This window comes from Protopterus annectens, chromosome 7.part0, assembly GCF_019279795.1.
Source record: "Protopterus annectens isolate FY-2018-M chromosome 7.part0, PAN1.0, whole genome shotgun sequence".
NCBI lineage: Eukaryota > Metazoa > Chordata > Ceratodontiformes > Protopteridae > Protopterus > Protopterus annectens.
Genome location: NC_056739.1, coordinates 306,653,038 through 306,672,643, shown reverse-complemented (window position 1 = coordinate 306,672,643; position 19,606 = coordinate 306,653,038). Strand labels below are relative to the sequence as shown.

Genomic DNA, 19,606 nt, shown 5'->3' with positions numbered 1-19,606 from the left:
CCCGATTCAGTGTGGACTTGTAAAAATGACAGAAGCCCCACAAAGGCTGAACGCAGCATCTGTACAGATTAGTACAGTGTAGTGAGCTCTTCTGTTAGCAGTGAGCCAGGTCATGAATGAAGAGTAAGGGTCATGAATGAAGAGTAAGCTTATACAAGGATCTTTAAAATGATCCTGTAGTAGATAGGAATCCAATAGATGCTGCGTTAAAACAGGTGTAATGTATTGGTAACGTGGTGCAGAAGTAAGTAGCCTCGAGGAAAAGTTAAGCACCATTTTTAAGTGGTTAGGTTCAATTAGTTGGTCCCAGATAAAGGGACCTGCAGTAATCCTGTGTGGAGGAGTTCAAGGAGTAATCAACAGCTGAGAGATCTGCATGAGGTGCTTAACTTCAAAAATGTTTCTCAGATGGAACAGAATGACTTCACTGCAGCAGACAGCTGGGACCAAAATGCAAGCCTTGAGTCAAGAAGAATGCCAACATTCCACACCTTGCTAACAAAATGAATGCTAGTCTTCACCAGGTATGATATAGTTTGGCAAAGGAGAAATCTGAGCAGCATGAACAGTCAAGGCATTTTGGAAGCTAGACGGTATAGTATGATTGGAGGCTTTGAAAGACTTGTTTTAAATCTTGTCATTTAAATGGACTTCCCGTCCTTCTACTGCAATTAAATAGTATGGTTCTGTAAATAGTCATGAAATAATATTACTATTGGAGATGGGTTTGTAACCAAGAAATATCAAGAATGTAGAATCATTTACTACAAATATTTGGTCCTTTAGTAATCTCCAGATCTTTATGTACAATTTTGGATGCATCACATGGTTTGGGTGAACTTGCTGTAGTTGATCTGATGGGCCATCTGTGGGGTGTGTTGGTCTGCAAGCGATACTTGTTTCTGCCAATGGTTTGAATTTGGTTCTGACAGTTCACACTTTATAAAACAAATGACTGGACAGTTATTTGTGGCAAGTACTACTAATCAGATTACTTTTTGTGCTGTTCCCCATTTGAATTATTTTAACCAAACAGTACGTGCATAATGCAACATATGATGACTAATACCAGAAAGAAATAATATGGGATCTTTGAAAGCCACAAGGCAATACTGTAGAATCAGACACTGATAAGAAATGGGTAATGCTCAAGTCACATCGTCTTCGTAAATGTTACTTTTTGGAGTTGAATTAGTCAAGTAGATTGTTTCAGCCAGAACTTTGTTTCATACAAGAAAATACAAGTTGTAAGTGAATAGAACAGCACAGAATTATGGAGCAACTTTTAAGTGCTGACAGTAGTTATTGGAATTTATATTTGTTTGCTGGGGTAGTGCACTGATCAGTTTCAGCCTGGGTGAAATACAAACCATTTCACAAACAAAAATGGAGAAATGTAAGGAGTAACAATAGTTCAGACTAAATGCATAGAAAAACTGTGCATATATACACATTCCACTGAACAAGCACAATGCACTGTATAATCAAGCAGAGTGCAATGTACAGTATATATGGTTAAAATGTTCTGAAGTGGGTATTTGACATTATTGGGTTATACATTTTGTTCCATTGCTTACTGGAAAAATGTTCAAAACTACAAACTTAAAACACCCTAACAAGTGGTGCTGTGTTACACAAGGAATATAATACACTCAGGAAGGTGAATCAAAGAACACATACATGTATGCATGACCATAAAAATGTGCACTGAGGGGCCTATGGTTTGAAAATAGCCCAGAGGTAAACTTAATTCTCCACTGATCAGATGCATTTTATTTGAATGTGGGTTTTTAGGCCGTTTCAATGAATGTGAGGTTCAGTGCAGAGAAGTTTACTGCTCATGCCAAGTCTTTTGTTACAAGACTATTGCTTAGCAAATGACTATCGGTGTTTGTGCGTTTTATTTCAATATCTGTAATCATTGCAGACGTAAATAAGAAAACAGTATACACACTGATGGGCTTGAACAGTGCTCGTGGTAATTGGGAAAAACAGCCAAGTAATGGAAAACTGGTATGGCTGGGGAAGAGCCTGCTACAAGAGGTGCTACTCAGGGGGTCTGCAATTTCACTCCCTGAGGCCCCATTTGACTAATCTGGCTATACCAATAATTTGACGTACGAGAATAGTTTACATGGCCCCTTTAAATCCCAAAAAAACACTCAGTGGTGGCAGAGTCTCCTCCTTTAAGGACCACCATGAGTGCTTCACATGCATGCATGACGACGCGAGTAGTGGGTTGTGAAAATTTGTTTTCAGAAGGGTGTCTAGGTCCATAAAGGTTTGGGAACTACTTGCTCTACACAAACTACCAGACTGCTGACAGAAATGAGTGAGTTACAGTGCATTTTCAAGGGATGAGTTTTAGTTCATTTTCATGAAATCGTGAGCTTCAAATAAAGAAAGTTTACTGCTTCTCACGCAAAGTCAGTTTTTATCAAATGGTATACCGTTGTAGAATTTGAAAGCAGTTTTAGTAGCATAATTGTCTCTGATGCAGAAGGCTATGGATTCTGCTCCCACACCATGTAGCTGGAGTATTGATATTGCAGTGCCCAGTTTGCTTGCCGATTTGGTGCATTTTAAGGGTTCTACACGCCACAGTGTGTCTTCCTTTGTATGGAATGCCTAGCAAATTAACTTGGCAGTTTTAGTAATTTTCTAATGCAATACTACCAGTTTACCAATTTTCAATGTAATATAGGCAATTAATTCAAGAGCAACAGGCACTGAATTTGTAGATGAAACATTGAGATGTAAAGTTGTTTACCAGTGGCAATCTCCATTAGTTACAGATTTCTTTAATGTGAAACTGTTCAGGTGATTTCTCTTCTGCAGAGTGTTTGTATTGAGTGAGATTGGTGGATTGTAATGAGAAGTCCGAGTGGCCTTTTATGGTTGAAATGTTCTGAAATGGGTACTTTTGTCATTATTGGTTTATACATTGTTTCTTTGCTTATTAAAAGAATGCTCAAATCTACAAATTTAAAACACATTCTAACAAGTGATGCTGTATTACATAAGGAATATAATTTAATGCAATCAGGAAGTTGAATCAAAGAACAAATACATATATGCATGTCCATAAAAATGTGCAAGGAGTCTTTTGAAAACAGCCACATGTAAACAATCCTCCACTGACCAGATGCATTTTCTATAAATATGGGTTTTCATGCAGTTTCAGTGGTTCATGCCAAGTCTGTTTTCATTGAGAGACTGCATTGTTTAGCAAATGGCTGAGTTTGTGCTATTCTAGGTTAAGCTTCTGTACACAGGGAGAAGAGAGGTTGCTATTTTTTTTCAATAATTCTTTATTCTTTTCATTGACATAAAATAGCAAACATAAAAGAACAAGTAGAGGGAACACCTCTTCACAGTAAGCAGTTATACATTGTTTTATTTCTTTTTGTACTACCAGCAATCAACAAATATGATTTACACTATATACATAGATGCTTTCAATGTATATAGTGTAAATAGTATTGGTAAGGGAGACTGCTAGGAAGGTGCTTGGTGTGACGTCTGGACAGAGGAAGGAGGACAAGGAGACATGGTGGTGGAATGAGGAAGTACAGGAGAGTATACAGAGGAAGAGGCTGGTGAAGAAGTGGGATTGTCAAAGAAATGAAGAAAGTAGACATGAGTATAAGGAGATGAGGCGCATGGCAAAGGTGGCGAAGGATAAGGATAAGGCATAGAGAGTTGTAGGAGAGATTGGACACTAAAGAGGGAGAAAAGGACCTGTACAGATTGCCTAGACAGAGGGACAGAGCTGGGAAAGATGTGCAGCAGGTAAGGGTGATAAGGACAGTGAGGGAAACGTACTCACAAGTGAGGACAGTGTGTTGAGTAGATGGAAAGAGTACTTTGAAGGGCTGATAAATGAAGAGAATGAGAGAGAAGGTTGGATGATGTGGGGATAGTGAATCAGAAGTGAAGCAGATTAGCAAGGAGGAAGTAAGGACAGCTATGAAGAGAATGAAGAATGGAAAGGCTGTTGGCCCAGATGACATACCAGTGGAAGCATGGAGGTGCTTAGGAGAAATGGCAGTGGAATTTTTAACCAGATTGTTAATGAAATTTTGGAAAGTCAGAGGATGCCCGAGGAGGAGAAAAAGTGTTTTGGTACCTATCTTTAAGAATAAGGGTGATGTGCGGAGCTGCAGTAACTACATAGGGATAAAATTGATCAGTCACAGCTTGAAGTTATGGGAAAGAGTAGTGGAAGCTAGGTTAAGAAGGGAGGTGATGATTAGTGAACAGCAGTATGGTTTCATGCCAGGAAAGAGCACTACAGATGAAATATTTGCTGAGTGCTTTTGGAGAAATACAGAGGTCAGAAGGAGTTGCATTGTGTCTTTGTGGACTTATAGAAAGCATATGACAGGGTGCCTAGAAAGGAGTTGTGGTATTGTATGAGAAAGTCGGGAGTGGCAGAGAAGTATGTAAGAGTGGTACAGGATATGTACAAGGGTAGTGTGACATTGGCGAGGACTGCGATGGGAGTTACAGATACGTTTAAGGTGGAGGTGGGATTACATCAAGGATCAGCTCTGAGCCCTTTCTTATTTGCAGTGGTGATGGACAGGTTGACAGATGAGATTAGACAGGAGGCTCCATGGACTATGATATCTGCAGATGACATTGTGATATGTAGCGAGTAGGGACCAGGTTGAGGAGACCCTGGAGAGGTGGAGCTGTGCTTTAGAGAGGAGAGGAATGAAGGTCAGCAGGGTTAAAACAGAATATATGTGTGTAAATGAGGGGGAAGGTAGAGGAATGGTGAGGATGCAGGGAGTAGAGTTGGTAAAGGTGGATTTAAATACTTGGGATCAACACTTTAGAGTAATGGTGAGTGTGGAAGAGAGGTGAAGAGGAGAGTACAGGCAGGGTGGCATGGGTGGAGAAGAGTGTCAGGAGTGATATGTGACAGACTGGTACCAATAAGAGTGAAAGGGAAGGTCTACAAGAGTGTAGTGAGACCAGCTATGTTATATGGGTTGGAGTCGGTAGCATTGTCGAAAAGGCAGGAGTCAGAGGTGGATGTAGCAGAGTTAAAGATGTTAAGATTTGCACTGGGTGTGACTAGGATGGACAGGATTAGGAATCAGTATATTAGAGGGTCAGCTCAGGTTGGACAGTTTGGAGACAAAGCAAGAGAGGCGAGATTGCATTGGTTTGGACATGTGCTGAGGAGGGATGATGGGTATATTGGGAAAAGGATGCTAAGGATGGAGCTGCCAGGTAAGATGAAGGCCTAAGATGAGGTGAAAGAGGACATGCAGGCGTTTGGTGTGAAAGAGCATGATGCAGAGGACAGGAAGAAATGGAAACAGATGATCCACTGTGGCGACCCCTAACGGGAACAGCCAAAAGAAGATGATGATGACACAGATGCTTTCAATACTCGAGAGAAAAACTGTTACAGTTCAGTGAGACTTGTTGTGATTAGCAGTATACATTAGAAAAAGGAGGGAGAAGATAAAGAAAAATTTGTGAGCTATGAATATAGATTAATATGGAACCTCTTATTTGTAAAGTCTGATACATTGTCATGAGCTAGGCAAGAATGATATTGAAGATTTGTTCCCATAATTTCCTGTGTTTGATGTTTTTATTCCCCTTATTGATTAAAATTTTATGGGCTAAAAGATGTTTGGTCACCATTAATCTAAAATTCTCCCAGGAGATGCTAGGTTAAGCCAATTGGTTGCTATATAGAGTTTTCATTAAGAGAAAAACATTGATCATAGTAATTGAGTTTTACAGATGTTATTTGGTAGGATATGTACAACAGTGATTTTCCAGGTGAGTGTGGATGTTTGATAACCCATTTTTTGTAAATGGAATTTAAGGGAGTTCGAGAGGTTGCTATTCTACTTTCACTGAGGTGTAAGGCTTGCTCACCTACCCCAGAGTAAATTAAACTGTTTAGGTTAACCTAAGCAACCCTTTCAACCAAGGCACATGGGCTTCTAGTTTCTGGAGACATGACTTTTATAGTAAAGTATGTGTGAAGGGGCAACATATAAAGCAGGTATATTAAAGGAAATTTCCACTTTCACTTGCAGTTTTAAGCTACATTACAAGGTATCCTTTCTTCTATGCATTTAAATAAACAAAATGACAAGACTGGCTTTCTTGGGGAGTGAAAGACTGGAGTGGGGAGTGACCCACCTGTGGGCGTGGCTCATAATGGTGCTTCATTAGTATGGCACGAGTGGGGCTTAAGGGGCACCGGAGCACTACTTCACCTAGGGCGCCATATCAGCTATGGCTGGCCTTGAGTATACTATTGGATGAACTGCAGGAGTACTGCCCTCTGCACAAACTAGCAGCTCTTCAAGCAGCTGTGAAAAGTGGGAGACCATTGAGAGCATTTCCTATACAGGACTTTAAACTACAGAAGTTTGCTTATTTACAAGGCACTGGAACCTCCTTTCTGCAGCTTTTATACCAACCGTTAAGTCCTCAGGCCAATCAGAAATGCACAGTGAACCTTCCACCAGCAGTTTACAACTCGAATGGGTTGAATTTATCTCTCTGCTCCCATCAAAGTGGAAAAGAACCCTCAATGTAAAACAAACTGGTTTTGAGCTCACAACAGAGGTCAAAGTTCCTGCAATATCAGGAATCCTTGGAAATAAGTTCATTAACCCCCGAGAAATGTTCACAAATTACAGAAAAAACAGTGGGCAGTGTGTGGTGATGTGGGGGGGGGGGGGTAAAATAGTACTCAACATCCTAATAATTGAGACAATAAAATAGGCAATCAGCAGGATTCCGTTGACAAATATAAAAAAATCCAACTCTGAAGTTGTTTCTAACAAAAATATGAAATAGACATCTTGAGTACTGATCATAAGCTTAAATGCAAATACATAGCATAATTTAAAACAAAAATCCATCACAAAAAACTAAATTAAAAACAGTGGTATGAATAGCCAAATCAGAAATCCACTCTATCCATATTAACTTTATCAACAGGACTCTTACTAACGCAAAGTAAAGAAATAAAAAAGTACTAGCTCCCTGACTCACCTTAGCAAAAAGCTAAGATCCCTTATAAAATCCTCAAAGGCGAAATTTAATTTGAAAGAAAAATCACAACGGACACCAAAGACAACCACAAAGCATTTTTTTAGCTATGTCAAGAACCTAAATGGCAACTCTCAGATCTGCTCTGAGCTACAGCACAACGGTTTAAAATTCACAGAACCAACTGATATCGCCAATATACTGGCAGATAGGGTCAGTGCAAACTTTACCCCATCCTCACCCCCTAAAGGGCCCATATCTATACCAGAAGATAAGATTACTGCTCCCGTAATCAGACACCCAAGGGAAAACGGCACTTTCTAAAGCAAAAAACACAGCATTCATGAGACCAGACAGCATTCCCGGCTGGTGTTACACGAACTAATCCCTGCCCACTGAATGGCACATGGCAACAGTTGTCCCGCTTCACAAGGGAGGAGCCACCACCGACCCCAGGAACTATCGCCCCATCAGCCAGACGAGCCTCATCTGCAAAACCATGGAGCGCATCATCATGGAACTCAAACAGCAACACTGGGAACCTACAAACCCTAGACCCTACTCAGTTTGGTTTTGTAAAGGGCAGGTCATGTCTTCTAAACCTGGTTGACTTTTTCGAGACTGTCACCAAAGCAATCAATGAGGGGAAAGACGGTCCGCACGGCATACACTGACCTTGCGAAAGCCTTTGATACCATTTCCCACTCAGAAATTATAGACAAACTCACTAACCTAAATATAAACCCATACATTACAAGATGGATTGCTAACAGACTCATGGACAGAACCCATACAGTGAAAATAGGAAACGCTAGGTCTGACTCCAAATCTGTGACAAGTGGAGTACCCCAGGGCTCAGTCTTGGGACCTCTCCTGTTCGGTATTTACTTCAAGGTACAAGCAAACACAGAGGGACTATGGCTAACAAAGTTCGCAGACTACTGCAAACTAGGTGCCATAATTGAGACTCCTACTGACGTAGATATCCTTCAAAAGGGTCTCATTGAAACAGATACATGGTGCCAAAATCATGGCATCAAGCTAAATGCCAAAAATGCATTGTCATCAAGTACCTACGAATTACCACATAGGTGGCAGCTCACTTAACACAGAATGTGATCAGAGACCCAGGTGGATACTAACCTCTCCTTAGATAACCACATTGCTAAATGGTTAGAAAATCCTTGTACATGGCCCACCTTATCACAAAGGGGTTTGCATCTAGAAAAAAGTCTCCCTCTACTCATTAGACCCATTGAGTACATTGCCCCATTTGGGGTGTACCTTACTAGACACCTGGAGAGGCCTCAAAAATATCTCACCAAGAGGATAACAGGCCTAAAAGTGATGCCCTATGCCACCAGGCTTACAAAAAAACACCTGTACTCAGTTGTAGACCGGCAACTCAAAAGTGATCTCTGCCTGACATACTAGGCTATGTCAAATCCCGAATTGCTGGAAATGCTCAATCTAATTTATCAGAGCTACACACTCTAGGGATCTTACCCGGACCTCAATAGGACTTGTTGGAGGGACAGATTCGTGTCCCAGAGACACCCCCTGCTCTGGGATAAGGTCCCCATATATGTGAGGCAGAGCTCCTCATTAGTGCTCTTCAAGAGGAATCGAGTGGATAGGGAACATGAAATTCACCCGGGGAATCACTTCTATGGCCCTGCTCGACGGAGGCGCAGGTAACTAAATCACGTGGGAGGCGCAAACCGAAACATTTTTTTTTGCCCTAGGGCCAATAGCCTAGTACCTACCCATGAACCTATCCTGGTAGGGGCAAATACCAGCACTGAATACTGAAAACCTCTCATACTCCTCCACTGAAACAATGAAAATATAGCCTCCGTGTTTACTGTGTAGCTCTCGCTTGCAATTTAGTACCAGACCCGTAACCCACGAAGTCCTTGAAACAGAATCCACGATTTAGTACCAGACCCGTAACCCACGAAGTCCTTGAAACAAGAATTCACAATTTAGTGAAAAAAAAGGTACCCCCTCTATACAGGACACGAATTTTTATTTTGCCATCTGTGGCACATCGCAAGGTATAATCAGTTATTACCACGATAAAATGGAAACTTGAGTCCAGCGTTTATTCCACATACATCTATATATTCAACCACAGATGCAAACACGTTTTTACAGCTCACTCTCCTGGCAGTAACAGCCAGCAACAAAAACTAACATCAAATCCGACTTACTTTAGTAGTGAAAGTGGTACCACAAAAAGGCATCTGTGGTAATCTGCACATTTTCATTAATAATAAGAAGCGTTTTAAATATTACATAGTTACCTCCAATTGTTGTTTTATACCGGTGGCTGAAGAAGTTCCTTGTGTAACGCTGAACAACTGAGGTCTTCCCAACGGTAGGATCTCCGATTATTAGAACTTTGATTGTATACTCCTGGATATCCATTTCACCCCTCAAAAAACAATGTCACGTTTGTGTCTTTTTGTAGCGTTCTTTCAGAGGACCACAAGTTTTAACAAATCCGCCCTCGAATAAGGGGTATTAAAGGTCACTCAGAACCACTTACTTCATTCACCCAGAGTACGAAGGGTGGAAAAGGCTTGGTGAGCCGTGAGTTAGACAATATACAAGACTGGCTAACTGGGGAACACCTTTCAAAGACGCAAGAAAAATTATGTTTACCTGTACTTTCTTACAACAGTCTCATATACTTTCAGATATAGAGGCTTTCCTTGCTCCAGTCTACGCACCCTCACGGCAGAATATCAAAACAAAAACCCACACAATACGGGTACATCCTTATTCAATCTGGGCACTCGAAATCCCACCGACTCCAATGCATAAAAGACAACCTTTCCTCCACGGTCGGGCACGACTTATAAGAGGTTCTGTACTACCCTCATCTCTTCCCACCCTAAATGTTGTGCAACAGCGGACTCCAAGTAGTACATAATATATTTTACATTTTTTTTATAAAACTAACTAAGCTACTACTTTAAGAATTAAACAAAATGCCATTCCACGTATTAATATCTGTTCTGCAGTTTTTTTTTTATTAATGGAAACCACCAACAGCAAAACCAATATATTGTGTTTTATTTTTGGAAGTATGTCACTCGAAATCCATCATAAATCACACAAGCTACTCAGCTGTGCATGTATAACAGGTGCACAGTCCATTCCAGATGACGATAGTTATCAATTACGTTTCCTCTTAAACTTAAAAACCAATAACACCAAACTTAAAAACCAAAAACACCAAATCAGACACAGACATCCAAACCTTTGCAAGCTATATACAACATACCTCGGCAGGAGAACGAATTGGAAATAAGTCAGATCTCCTGTTCGCAATGTGGTTGCGATAATACGTAAATACCAAATCCAACAAAAACAACAATTTGACAAATTTGTTCTGGTCGAAGGTTCAATTCCTCATAGGCTCTCACACTTTGTTTAATAACCCACTACCCTACAAGGGGCAAAAGGGTCCAAACTTGTGCACTGCCATAACAGGTATAATACAATCCCGTGCGAGTAACACTAATCCATACCCCTGGAGGGAAGCAGCATCACTTTTTTTCGTAAAACAATAGTAAAATGCATTTCTTACACTTTAATCCATCAACTCAGAGAGCCATATTACATTACTTTCCTAAATATCACAATTCCACAGCGTACTCATACTTAGTATTTTACTCCTTAGTCTCGGGATTCTCCAATAGTATTTTACTCCTTGGTCTCGGGGTTCTCGAAGAGTATTTTACTCCTTGGTCTCGGGGTTCTCGAAGAGTATTTTACTCCTTGGTCTCGGGGTTCTCGAAGAGTATTTTACTCCTTGGTATCGGGGTTCTGTAATAGTATTTTACTCCATGGTCTCGGGGTTCTGTAATAGTATTTTACTCCTTGGTCTCGGGGTTCTGTAATAGTATTTTACTCCTTGGTCTCGGGATTACTAGTTTTCTATAATCACGTACACTATAAGAACTACAGTTATTGGTACTTAATTACATACTTCTGTTCTCTGGCAAATAATCATGCAAATGCACCTAAAAAGTACTACTCCAATATAAAAGACTTTCCATCAACGCGCTATCGACGATGTACAGTACTAAACAGTGGCAGGAACACTTCTCAAGTTGCTCACTTTGCAAGTTTAAATTAAGATAGTCATATGACCATCACGGGCACGCCCTCAACCGTATATTCTTTGGTGGGAATTGTAGTTCTGTTAATCACGGACACAAGAACATTTAACAAACTGTTATTTCGCTAACTACTCCGTATCTATGGGGGCACTCAATACATACAAAAAATATCGACATTTAAAACAAAGGTGATTATAAGCAGAGTAAATCTTTTACATTAGAAACAACTTTCGCCACAGAAATCATACAAACGTACAAGTTCAATTTAATAACGTGGATATTAACTACTGCAAATCTACAATACACAAGAAACTAAACAGACAACAAAGAAAGCAAGACTACCAAACAAGGATATATATTTTACACCCCCCCCCTTTTTTTTTTTTTTTGCAAATACAATCTAACTTGAGTTTAAACCCTTCAGAAAGAGGCGGGAGCTTTAATGGCTGACAGACAACAGCAATTTCCAACAAGACACAAAAGATTTATCTGACGCGCTAAAGTTGAACAAACTCTTTGGCTCTTCTTAACGTTATGTAAAGAGCAGGCGGGGTCTTGGGCACCATCTGTCCCGCCCTATTAGTTTGGTTGACTATCAACTGCTCTTGTTTCGGTTTATTTTATTCATCCATTTTATAGGAAAAAAAGGAACCCAGAAACGAAAGCGAAGTATTGGGTTGATGAGACTTGACATAATCTTCCTTTTTCACGTGGTACATAGCTGCGTTTCCTCTGCCTAACAGCAAAACTACGCGTGCGTAAGGGACGGTAAAAAACTGCGTACTGCAAAAAAACAGCGCGGGAGCGATTAACAGATCTAGCCGAATTTCAGTTTTTTTATTACCAATTTCCGTCGATTGTTAATTTCGCGGAATTGTTATTTCCCAACACATTCTGTTCAAGAAGAACATAAGGTTAATTACTTAGAAGCATAATGGCTCGACCGCAGAGGTAAGATCGTGTGCATGGCTATATTACTCTACAATGTGGTTTGATGTGGCGATAGGCAGATCCTTTCTTTTAAGGTTTTTTTTTCTCTAAGCTTTGTTCAGGCTTCTGTATTAAAGATTGCACTGTTCCTCAGAAAGGTCGCCATTCTTTTCGGTATTCCACACCCCCTTTTACATATGTGTTCTTCAGCTGCTCAATCAGCACGTTGATCCTGTAGAGAGCTTGCACACGTGGGCCGCCTTTCTCTTTACGTTTGTGGGGATTGCAGCGCTTACAACACAGATTGTTCTGAATGTGTACATCAGAATACAAAAGTTGATATGTGCATTAAAAGTGCACCCCAGTGCAGCATAGTTCACATTTGCACACAATTAAAAACACATACTTGTATGTGCACTTACATACAGACACATACATTGATTTGTGTGGGAGGGGGGTTGTATGTTTTATAGTGCTGATATACAGCAAAGGCAACACTTGGGACAAGTGCATGCATTGTTTTTCCAATTTAATTATTGCAGTTAATGCATTATTTGCATTGTGTAGTTAGAAACAGCAATGTAGTTGGTTATTCTAGAGAAAATAATACAGACTGACAAGTAATTATGCTAGAGAGATGAAAGGAGTACAACTCAAGGTGTGTGTGTGTCTAAAGAAGCTACTGGAATATATTGGACCTTTGATACTGCTTTGACTTCCTGACCTTTTTACTTAAAAGTAAATAAACACGGTGTACCCAGTGGAGAACCCATCTTCCTGGCACATACTAACTTCCTCTTAAAATCTAAAATTGAGTAAAACTGTTAGTTATTTGACATTGATAACACTGTTTAGAAATTGTTAAATGAGCTTGTTTGCATCATTATTTGTATTACCACTGTTACATTGAACTTTATGCATCTAATAGTATTACCTTATTCTTATAGATGGCTTAATGACCTCTGGCTTTTATTTTCGGCACATGGTTATGTATCTACTATTTTTGTCGTGGTCACGTTATGTATGATTAATGCACCTAATGTTTCCCAGCCGAAACTTGTAAATGGTCTGTTATGTTCACTGTGTTCCACTTCCGTTAGCAAATATAAATTAGTAAATAGTACAGCTGATGGTACCACCTTCTCATTTTTCCCCAGATAAATGCAAGATTCCAATTTTTTTTTTTTTGTCAGATTGGTTCAGATCTCACTGTTCCTTAAATAGCTCTATAAAAACCAGCACTTCTCAATGTTTGATCAGCATACTTTGCTTTGACAGGTGCATCCTCTCTCTGTCATACCTGTCTGGCCGCCTGATTTAAATGCCTGGGTGAGCTATGTACGCTCCCTCAAGCCCACCAGTAGTTTGTCCATGGTGGTGGCAATTCTGTGCCTCATCCTGTTTGCATGCAGCAACATCACCATTGCTGTTTGTATCACCATATTATCGTTTCATCATTTATCCATTGTTTGTAGTTTCCTTGTTCTTTGCTGCATGACAAAAGAGCAAACATCCTTCCTGTGCATGGTAGAAAACGGTCATAAAGGGTGATGTTTTTAAAACACTGATATGTATCAAATGGAATTGAATGGTCACAGTCATAAGTTTGTTTTATTTGTTGCCATTGCCATTAAAACTATGTATTACAGTTAGACTCCTCAGTCCTCTATCTACTTAATTAATTGTTTTACAGAAGCTGCATAGTACCTTCCTCTTTCCTGCGCTCTTACTGAAGCTACGCTGCTGCCTTTCCTAGTATTAGGGTACTACCTGGCAGTCCTTGCTAGCGCTTAGCCTGAGACCCACCTATCTTTGCTTTTCTCATATTATCTGCCTGTATTCAATATCTGTAAACCGGCCGCACATGTGCGCTATTGTTTTACAACAAACTGCATATAGCATAGGAACTTTAAGCATTTTACCTGTGCTGCTTATTATTTTTCTGAATGTCTTCTAATGTAATCTAATGCATATTTTATGGTTTGCCTGTTTTTTGTCTTGCCTCCATAGTATACTGTTTTTTTTTAATATTTGTTTTTAATATTGCACTCCTTACTACCTGTCTTTCTTTCTCTTATATTATAGCTCTGAGTTCTACTTCTACTCTGACTATCTGCTACTGCCCTGCCTGTTCTTCCCTGGTTTTCTCTGTTTTTGCAAAGTAGCTCTCCTACCAGCTCCCTCTGAATCTCACCCAGGAACACAGCTATTTGTGAAGCATACCCAGGAACACTGTATTCAAAGTATGTCTGCTAGACTTAACTAAAGGGGTTAACAGAGTCTCCTGAGTCTGATACAACAGCAGCCAACCCCCCCCCTCCAAAGGTCCCTGTATCCCCCTCCCAGCCTATCTGCCACGTTTTTGTAACCTGCCTGCCCTACTTTTTTCACTGGTTCCTCTCCCCTAGCTCTTATTTCTCCTTAACCTGGAGTAACTCTGCTGTGGCTGACTCCTTACTCTCAGGTGTCCTACCATCTAGTTGAACTCTCCCCCAGCTGACTTACTTTATCCTCTCACTCTCCCTTTATTCCCACTGGCTACCCCTTTCTGTTCTTAACGTTAGCTTTCCTGCTTTGGGATGCCTTACATAGCTCATCTGTCCTTAGGGTCTTACATCTCTTTCTACCCTCTAAACATTCTATATTCTCCTCGGTTATACCCTTCCTCCCACTATACTTTTCTCCTACACACTTATTTGTTTCCTCTACCCTCTCTGCTTATCCACATTACACTAGGGCTCTCTGCTCTACCTCTTGCCTATCTATCTCCTTTCTACACTTATTCTGCGCTATATTGCTAAACCTGCCTGCTTTGTCTACTATTGTACTCTTCTCTTCATAACTACTTCTACTTACTTTTTTCACCTATCTTCCTGATTGTTTCCTCTCCTCTGTGGTTTCTGCCCGCTCCGTTCGCCCTACGGGCTCACTCCACTCCCCTCCCTACCCCCATTCCCACCCACCCCCAGGGGTCCTAACCTTATAGTTCCCTGGACACACCCCCTATCCCAACCTTCCTATCCTGCTCTTTCCCACTCTAACTTCCTCCCACCACCACACACTCCCACCTTATTCCTCTAATTTCCTCTTACCCCTCCCACTACAACTCACCCTCAGATTTTACACCTTTCTCTATCTCACTCCTACCCCCTCTTTCTTATTCTTTATCTGTTTCTCTATTTTCACGTAACTTTAGAATACTACTTTTTACTTCCATCTCTCATACTTCCTCTCTTCCATCTCTAATAATTCTTACTCCTCTTACTATGGCTCCCTACATGCCAACCCAGCTTTTACTCTTAATTCTATTTTTATCCACCCTATGCTCAGTTTACCTCCTATCCTACTATGAGAAATCACTTTATGACCAATCTTTCTATTCACACAAACAAACTACAACATTGTTCTCTCCACTTAATTCATATCCATATACTCCTTCTACCCCCAACTATCAACTACCTAAATTCCATAGACTTACACACCTCAACTACGTCTTGCCTTCGGATAACAAATCTAAAACACTTTCCCTTCTAATATGTAAGCTAACATTCAAACCTAGTAATCCTACCCTTCAAGATGGGGACATCCACCCCAACCCTGGACCTACTTTCCCTTCTCCCCTAATGTCAATACCCAAACTCAATAACACCTTCCTAATAGGACATCTTAATACCCAAAGCATAAACAACAAAATACCCCACCTGCATGCCCTCCTTCATACACATTCATTTGATATTCTCTGCCTCTGAGACATGGCTAAAACCAATCACCAAAGATACTGAGATTAGTCCCCAAGGCTACAATATAGTTAGACTCGACCGTCCCAACCTCAAAGGTGGTGGAGTTGCAATTCTTTTTAAAAATCATCTGAATATCACTACCCTTCCTGCCTCTCCATCCCAAGATAGCAAGTTAGAAGCAATCATTACAAAACTCCAGTTAAACTCCAAACAATCCCTTTATATTATCTGTATGTACCTCCCACCTGGTGACAATATACCGATCCTGGAAAATTATCTTAGTTGGATATCTGCTACATATCCCCAAGAAGTCAATTAAACAGCAAAGAACCAAACCAGGAAGTAAATGCACACACAGCCAGAAGATGGAACAGTTCGTTGTAAGTTCACCAAAGCAGATTCAATAAATCCAGGTAGGCACCAAACAAATTCAAATAATTCCTTTATTCAGAACCACAGAATGATAACACACAAGCGCTTTCACTCAGACAAATTCTGAGCTTTATCAAGTGACACCATGCTGTTAAATCAGGTGTCTTATATACCTTGAGAATCCTAGATTAATTAGGAAGCACTGCCAATTGACATTTTAAAGAGACTGTGCGCTTTTTCACATATTTAAAAATTCCTTTAAAACAAAATATAAAATATATAAAACTAGTGATAAAGTATGCTTAAAATAATGCATTGATGCATCTATTACTGCTAAAAATGTTAATAACAACATAAAAATAAGCAAAACATTGTACACTATTTCCCTGATGTTTAACTTTGTAGTGAAAGGGATTTTTTTTAAAGGAATTTTTAAATATGTGAAAAAGCGCACAGTCTCTTTAAAATGTCAATTGGCAGTGCTTCCTAATTAATTTAGGATTCTCAAGGTATATAAGACACCTGATTTAACAGCATGGTGTCACTTGATAAAGCTCAGAATTTGTCTGAGCGAAAGCGCTTGTGTGTTATCATTCTGTGGTTCTGAATAAAGGAATTGTTTGAATTCGTTTGGTGCCTACCTGGATTTATTGAATCTGCTTTGGTGAACTTACAACCAACTGTTCCATCTTCTGGCTGTGTGTGCATTTACATATCCCCAAGAAACTATTATACTAGGTGACCTGAACATAGACTGGAATAATATTAATACTGAAAATCCTTCTTCTCATATCAACCTTCATGGCTTTACCCAAACCATTACCTCTACTACTAGGCTGAACAAACATAGTAATAGAGAAATCATTTTAGACTGGATACTTATAAACAGAATTAAATATAACCACAAAGTAGGAACCTTGCCAGATGATATCAGTGACCACTCCTTAACATTCATAACAAGGGAAAAGGCCAATTGTGTAAACCCACCCATTACAAGAAAAATACGCACCATCAAACATTTTAATCCTGATCTATTTCAGGCTGAACTTAGTGCATGCAACTGGAACCCCTTAAAAACACTTCCTCTTGAAAATGCAGTATTATACTTCAACAAAATCTTTTTATCCATTCTTGACTTACATGCTCCTGAACGTATCATTAGAATGAAATCTAATACTGCCCCTTGGCTCTCCCGTAAAACCAAAAAACTTATTCTCACCAGAAATAAAGTCTGGGCCTCCTGGAGATCCCACAGAAATAACCCAGATCTTCTACACTTCTGCCAGCTCAGAAATCTAACTAAAAAGGCAATAACAACAAACCCATGTCAATAATCCTAAACTTTTCTGGTCTTCTGTCAATAGACTCCTCTCCCCAGGTACTTCTAAAACACCTTCCCCAATTAATGCTGACCCTGATACCCCTCAGCAAACTGCAGATGATTTCATCTCTTTCTTCACTGAAACTATCCAAGCTCTAGCTAAACAACTTAATGCCAACAACTTAAACCCACCAAGTAACCTAACAAACTCTACCTTTAAATTCTCTCTACAACCTATCTCCACATCTTACATATATAGACTCCTGCACAAACTAAAACCCTGTACCCCCTCTGCTGATAAGCTCCCCCTCACTTTTTCTACAAAAGGCCGCACAAACTAAAACCCTGTACCCCCTCTGCTGATAAGCTCCCCCTCACTTTTTCTACAAAAGGCCGCCAAGGTTATCGCATATCCTATATCTATTCTCATAAATAGGACAATCAAAGAAGGAAACATTCCAGATATCTGGAAAGTCTCTCATATTAATCCCACTTCATAAAGGTGGAAACTCCTTAGAATACTCTAACTATAGACCTATTGCTCTCCTCTCACCTTTGGCCAAAATTATGGAGAAATGTATCCACCATCAACTTGTACAACATCTGTCTCTTCACAACATAATAGCAAACTGTCAACACGGTTTTACACCACATCATAGTACTACTACTGCCCTGCTTTCCTTTGTAGACACTATTAATCAGAACCGTAACAACAACCTACTCTCTTCTGCCCTCTTCATTGACCTCTCCAAAGCATTCGATATGGTCAACCACTCTTTATTAATTAATACTCTTGAATCCCTATCTTTTGATATCCCAGCCATTAAATGCTTTAATTCCTATCTCACAAATAGAAAACAAGCAGTTCCTTGGGACAACCACATTTCTTCGCTTTTGCCTGTTTCTATCGGAGTTCCACAAGGCTCTATTCTTGGCCCACTTCTCTCTTCCCTCTTCATTAATGATTTTCATACTATAATCCCTCAAGCAACCTGCATTCAATATGCTGATGATTCTACATGCATCTGCTCCACATCCTCCACCCCAGAACTTATCTCTCTTACTCAAAAAATCTTTAATACCATAGAAACATGGTTCTCCAGTCGATTCCTCCTATTAAATGCTAAAAAAACTAAACTGCTCCTTTTCACACCCACTTCTAGGACCTCCCCCTTAAACTTCTCCATCTCCTCCAACAGTGCCACTGTCATTTCACCTGACTCTACCACTAAATTGTTAGGTATTACCATTGATAATAATCTCTCTTTCAACCAACACATAAACAACTCCATAAAACAAGTCAACAGAAAAATAGGATCCTTATATCGAATCAGACCATTCCTTACGCCATCAACCAGAACTAGGATTGCTCACTCCCATCTTATTTCTACTCTTCTTTATGGCTCACCTACCTTTACCAACCTCAAGAAAACCAACCTAAACAAACTAACAACCTGCTACAATAACATTGCCCACTTTGCTACAGGTAACACCTACAGAACTCATCACTGTGTTAACTTGAAACAACTAGGCTGGCTAGAGTATCAGAACTATCTTGCAATCCACCAACTTACCATTGCCCATAAAATACTGTACCAACCAAATAACACCCCTATACTCTCTCAACTCGTAATCCCCTATAATAATCTCAACTCTCTCCGCTCTTCTAGTAAGCTATTGAATAGTTCCATAAAATCAAACAACACTGCTGGTGACTCCCTTTTTACCAATTCTGTAGGTTCAAAATGGAATTCGTTACCTAGCAACATAAAGATTACATCACTGCCTCTCTTCAAACAAAATATTAAACTCCACTTCCAAAATCACTGGCTGTGCTCCTGTAGTAAACCTGATTAACTTCCCAATACTTCAACTCTACTTATAACTACCTCTTCTCCTTGTTTGACTCTACTCTACACTTGGCATTCTTCTCTTCCCCCCTCACTGTCTTCCAATTTGCTTCCTTGCCTGTTACTGTCCTAACTTCCTCCCTTTTTCATAATCTAATCCCCTTTTATTTTTTTTCCCTTATTCTTTACACTCTTTTTTTTCTTACCTCCCTTCCTCATATC

The 19,606-nt window shown here is 39.9% G+C and overlaps 2 protein-coding genes across 3 annotated transcripts in view; one reads left to right on the top strand and one right to left on the bottom strand.

The window, feature by feature from the left end:
* RAB29 (RAB29, member RAS oncogene family) overlaps positions 1-11,651 on the bottom strand; it is a 688,339-nt gene extending 676,688 nt beyond the window's left edge. For both annotated transcript variants that reach the window (XM_044076830.1, XM_044076831.1), the window contains exon 1: positions 9,345-11,651. In XM_044076830.1, coding sequence (XP_043932765.1) covers positions 9,345-9,468 — 124 coding nt within the window. In that variant the 5' untranslated portion in view covers positions 9,469-11,651. The remainder of the gene's footprint in view (positions 1-9,344) is intronic.
* A 110-nt stretch (positions 11,652-11,761) lies between these two features.
* Positions 11,762-19,606, top strand: part of NUCKS1 (nuclear casein kinase and cyclin dependent kinase substrate 1) — a 927,319-nt gene continuing 919,474 nt past the window's right edge. The window contains exon 1 of the mRNA XM_044076829.1: positions 11,762-12,122. Coding sequence (XP_043932764.1) covers positions 12,106-12,122 — 17 coding nt within the window. The 5' untranslated portion in view covers positions 11,762-12,105. The remainder of the gene's footprint in view (positions 12,123-19,606) is intronic.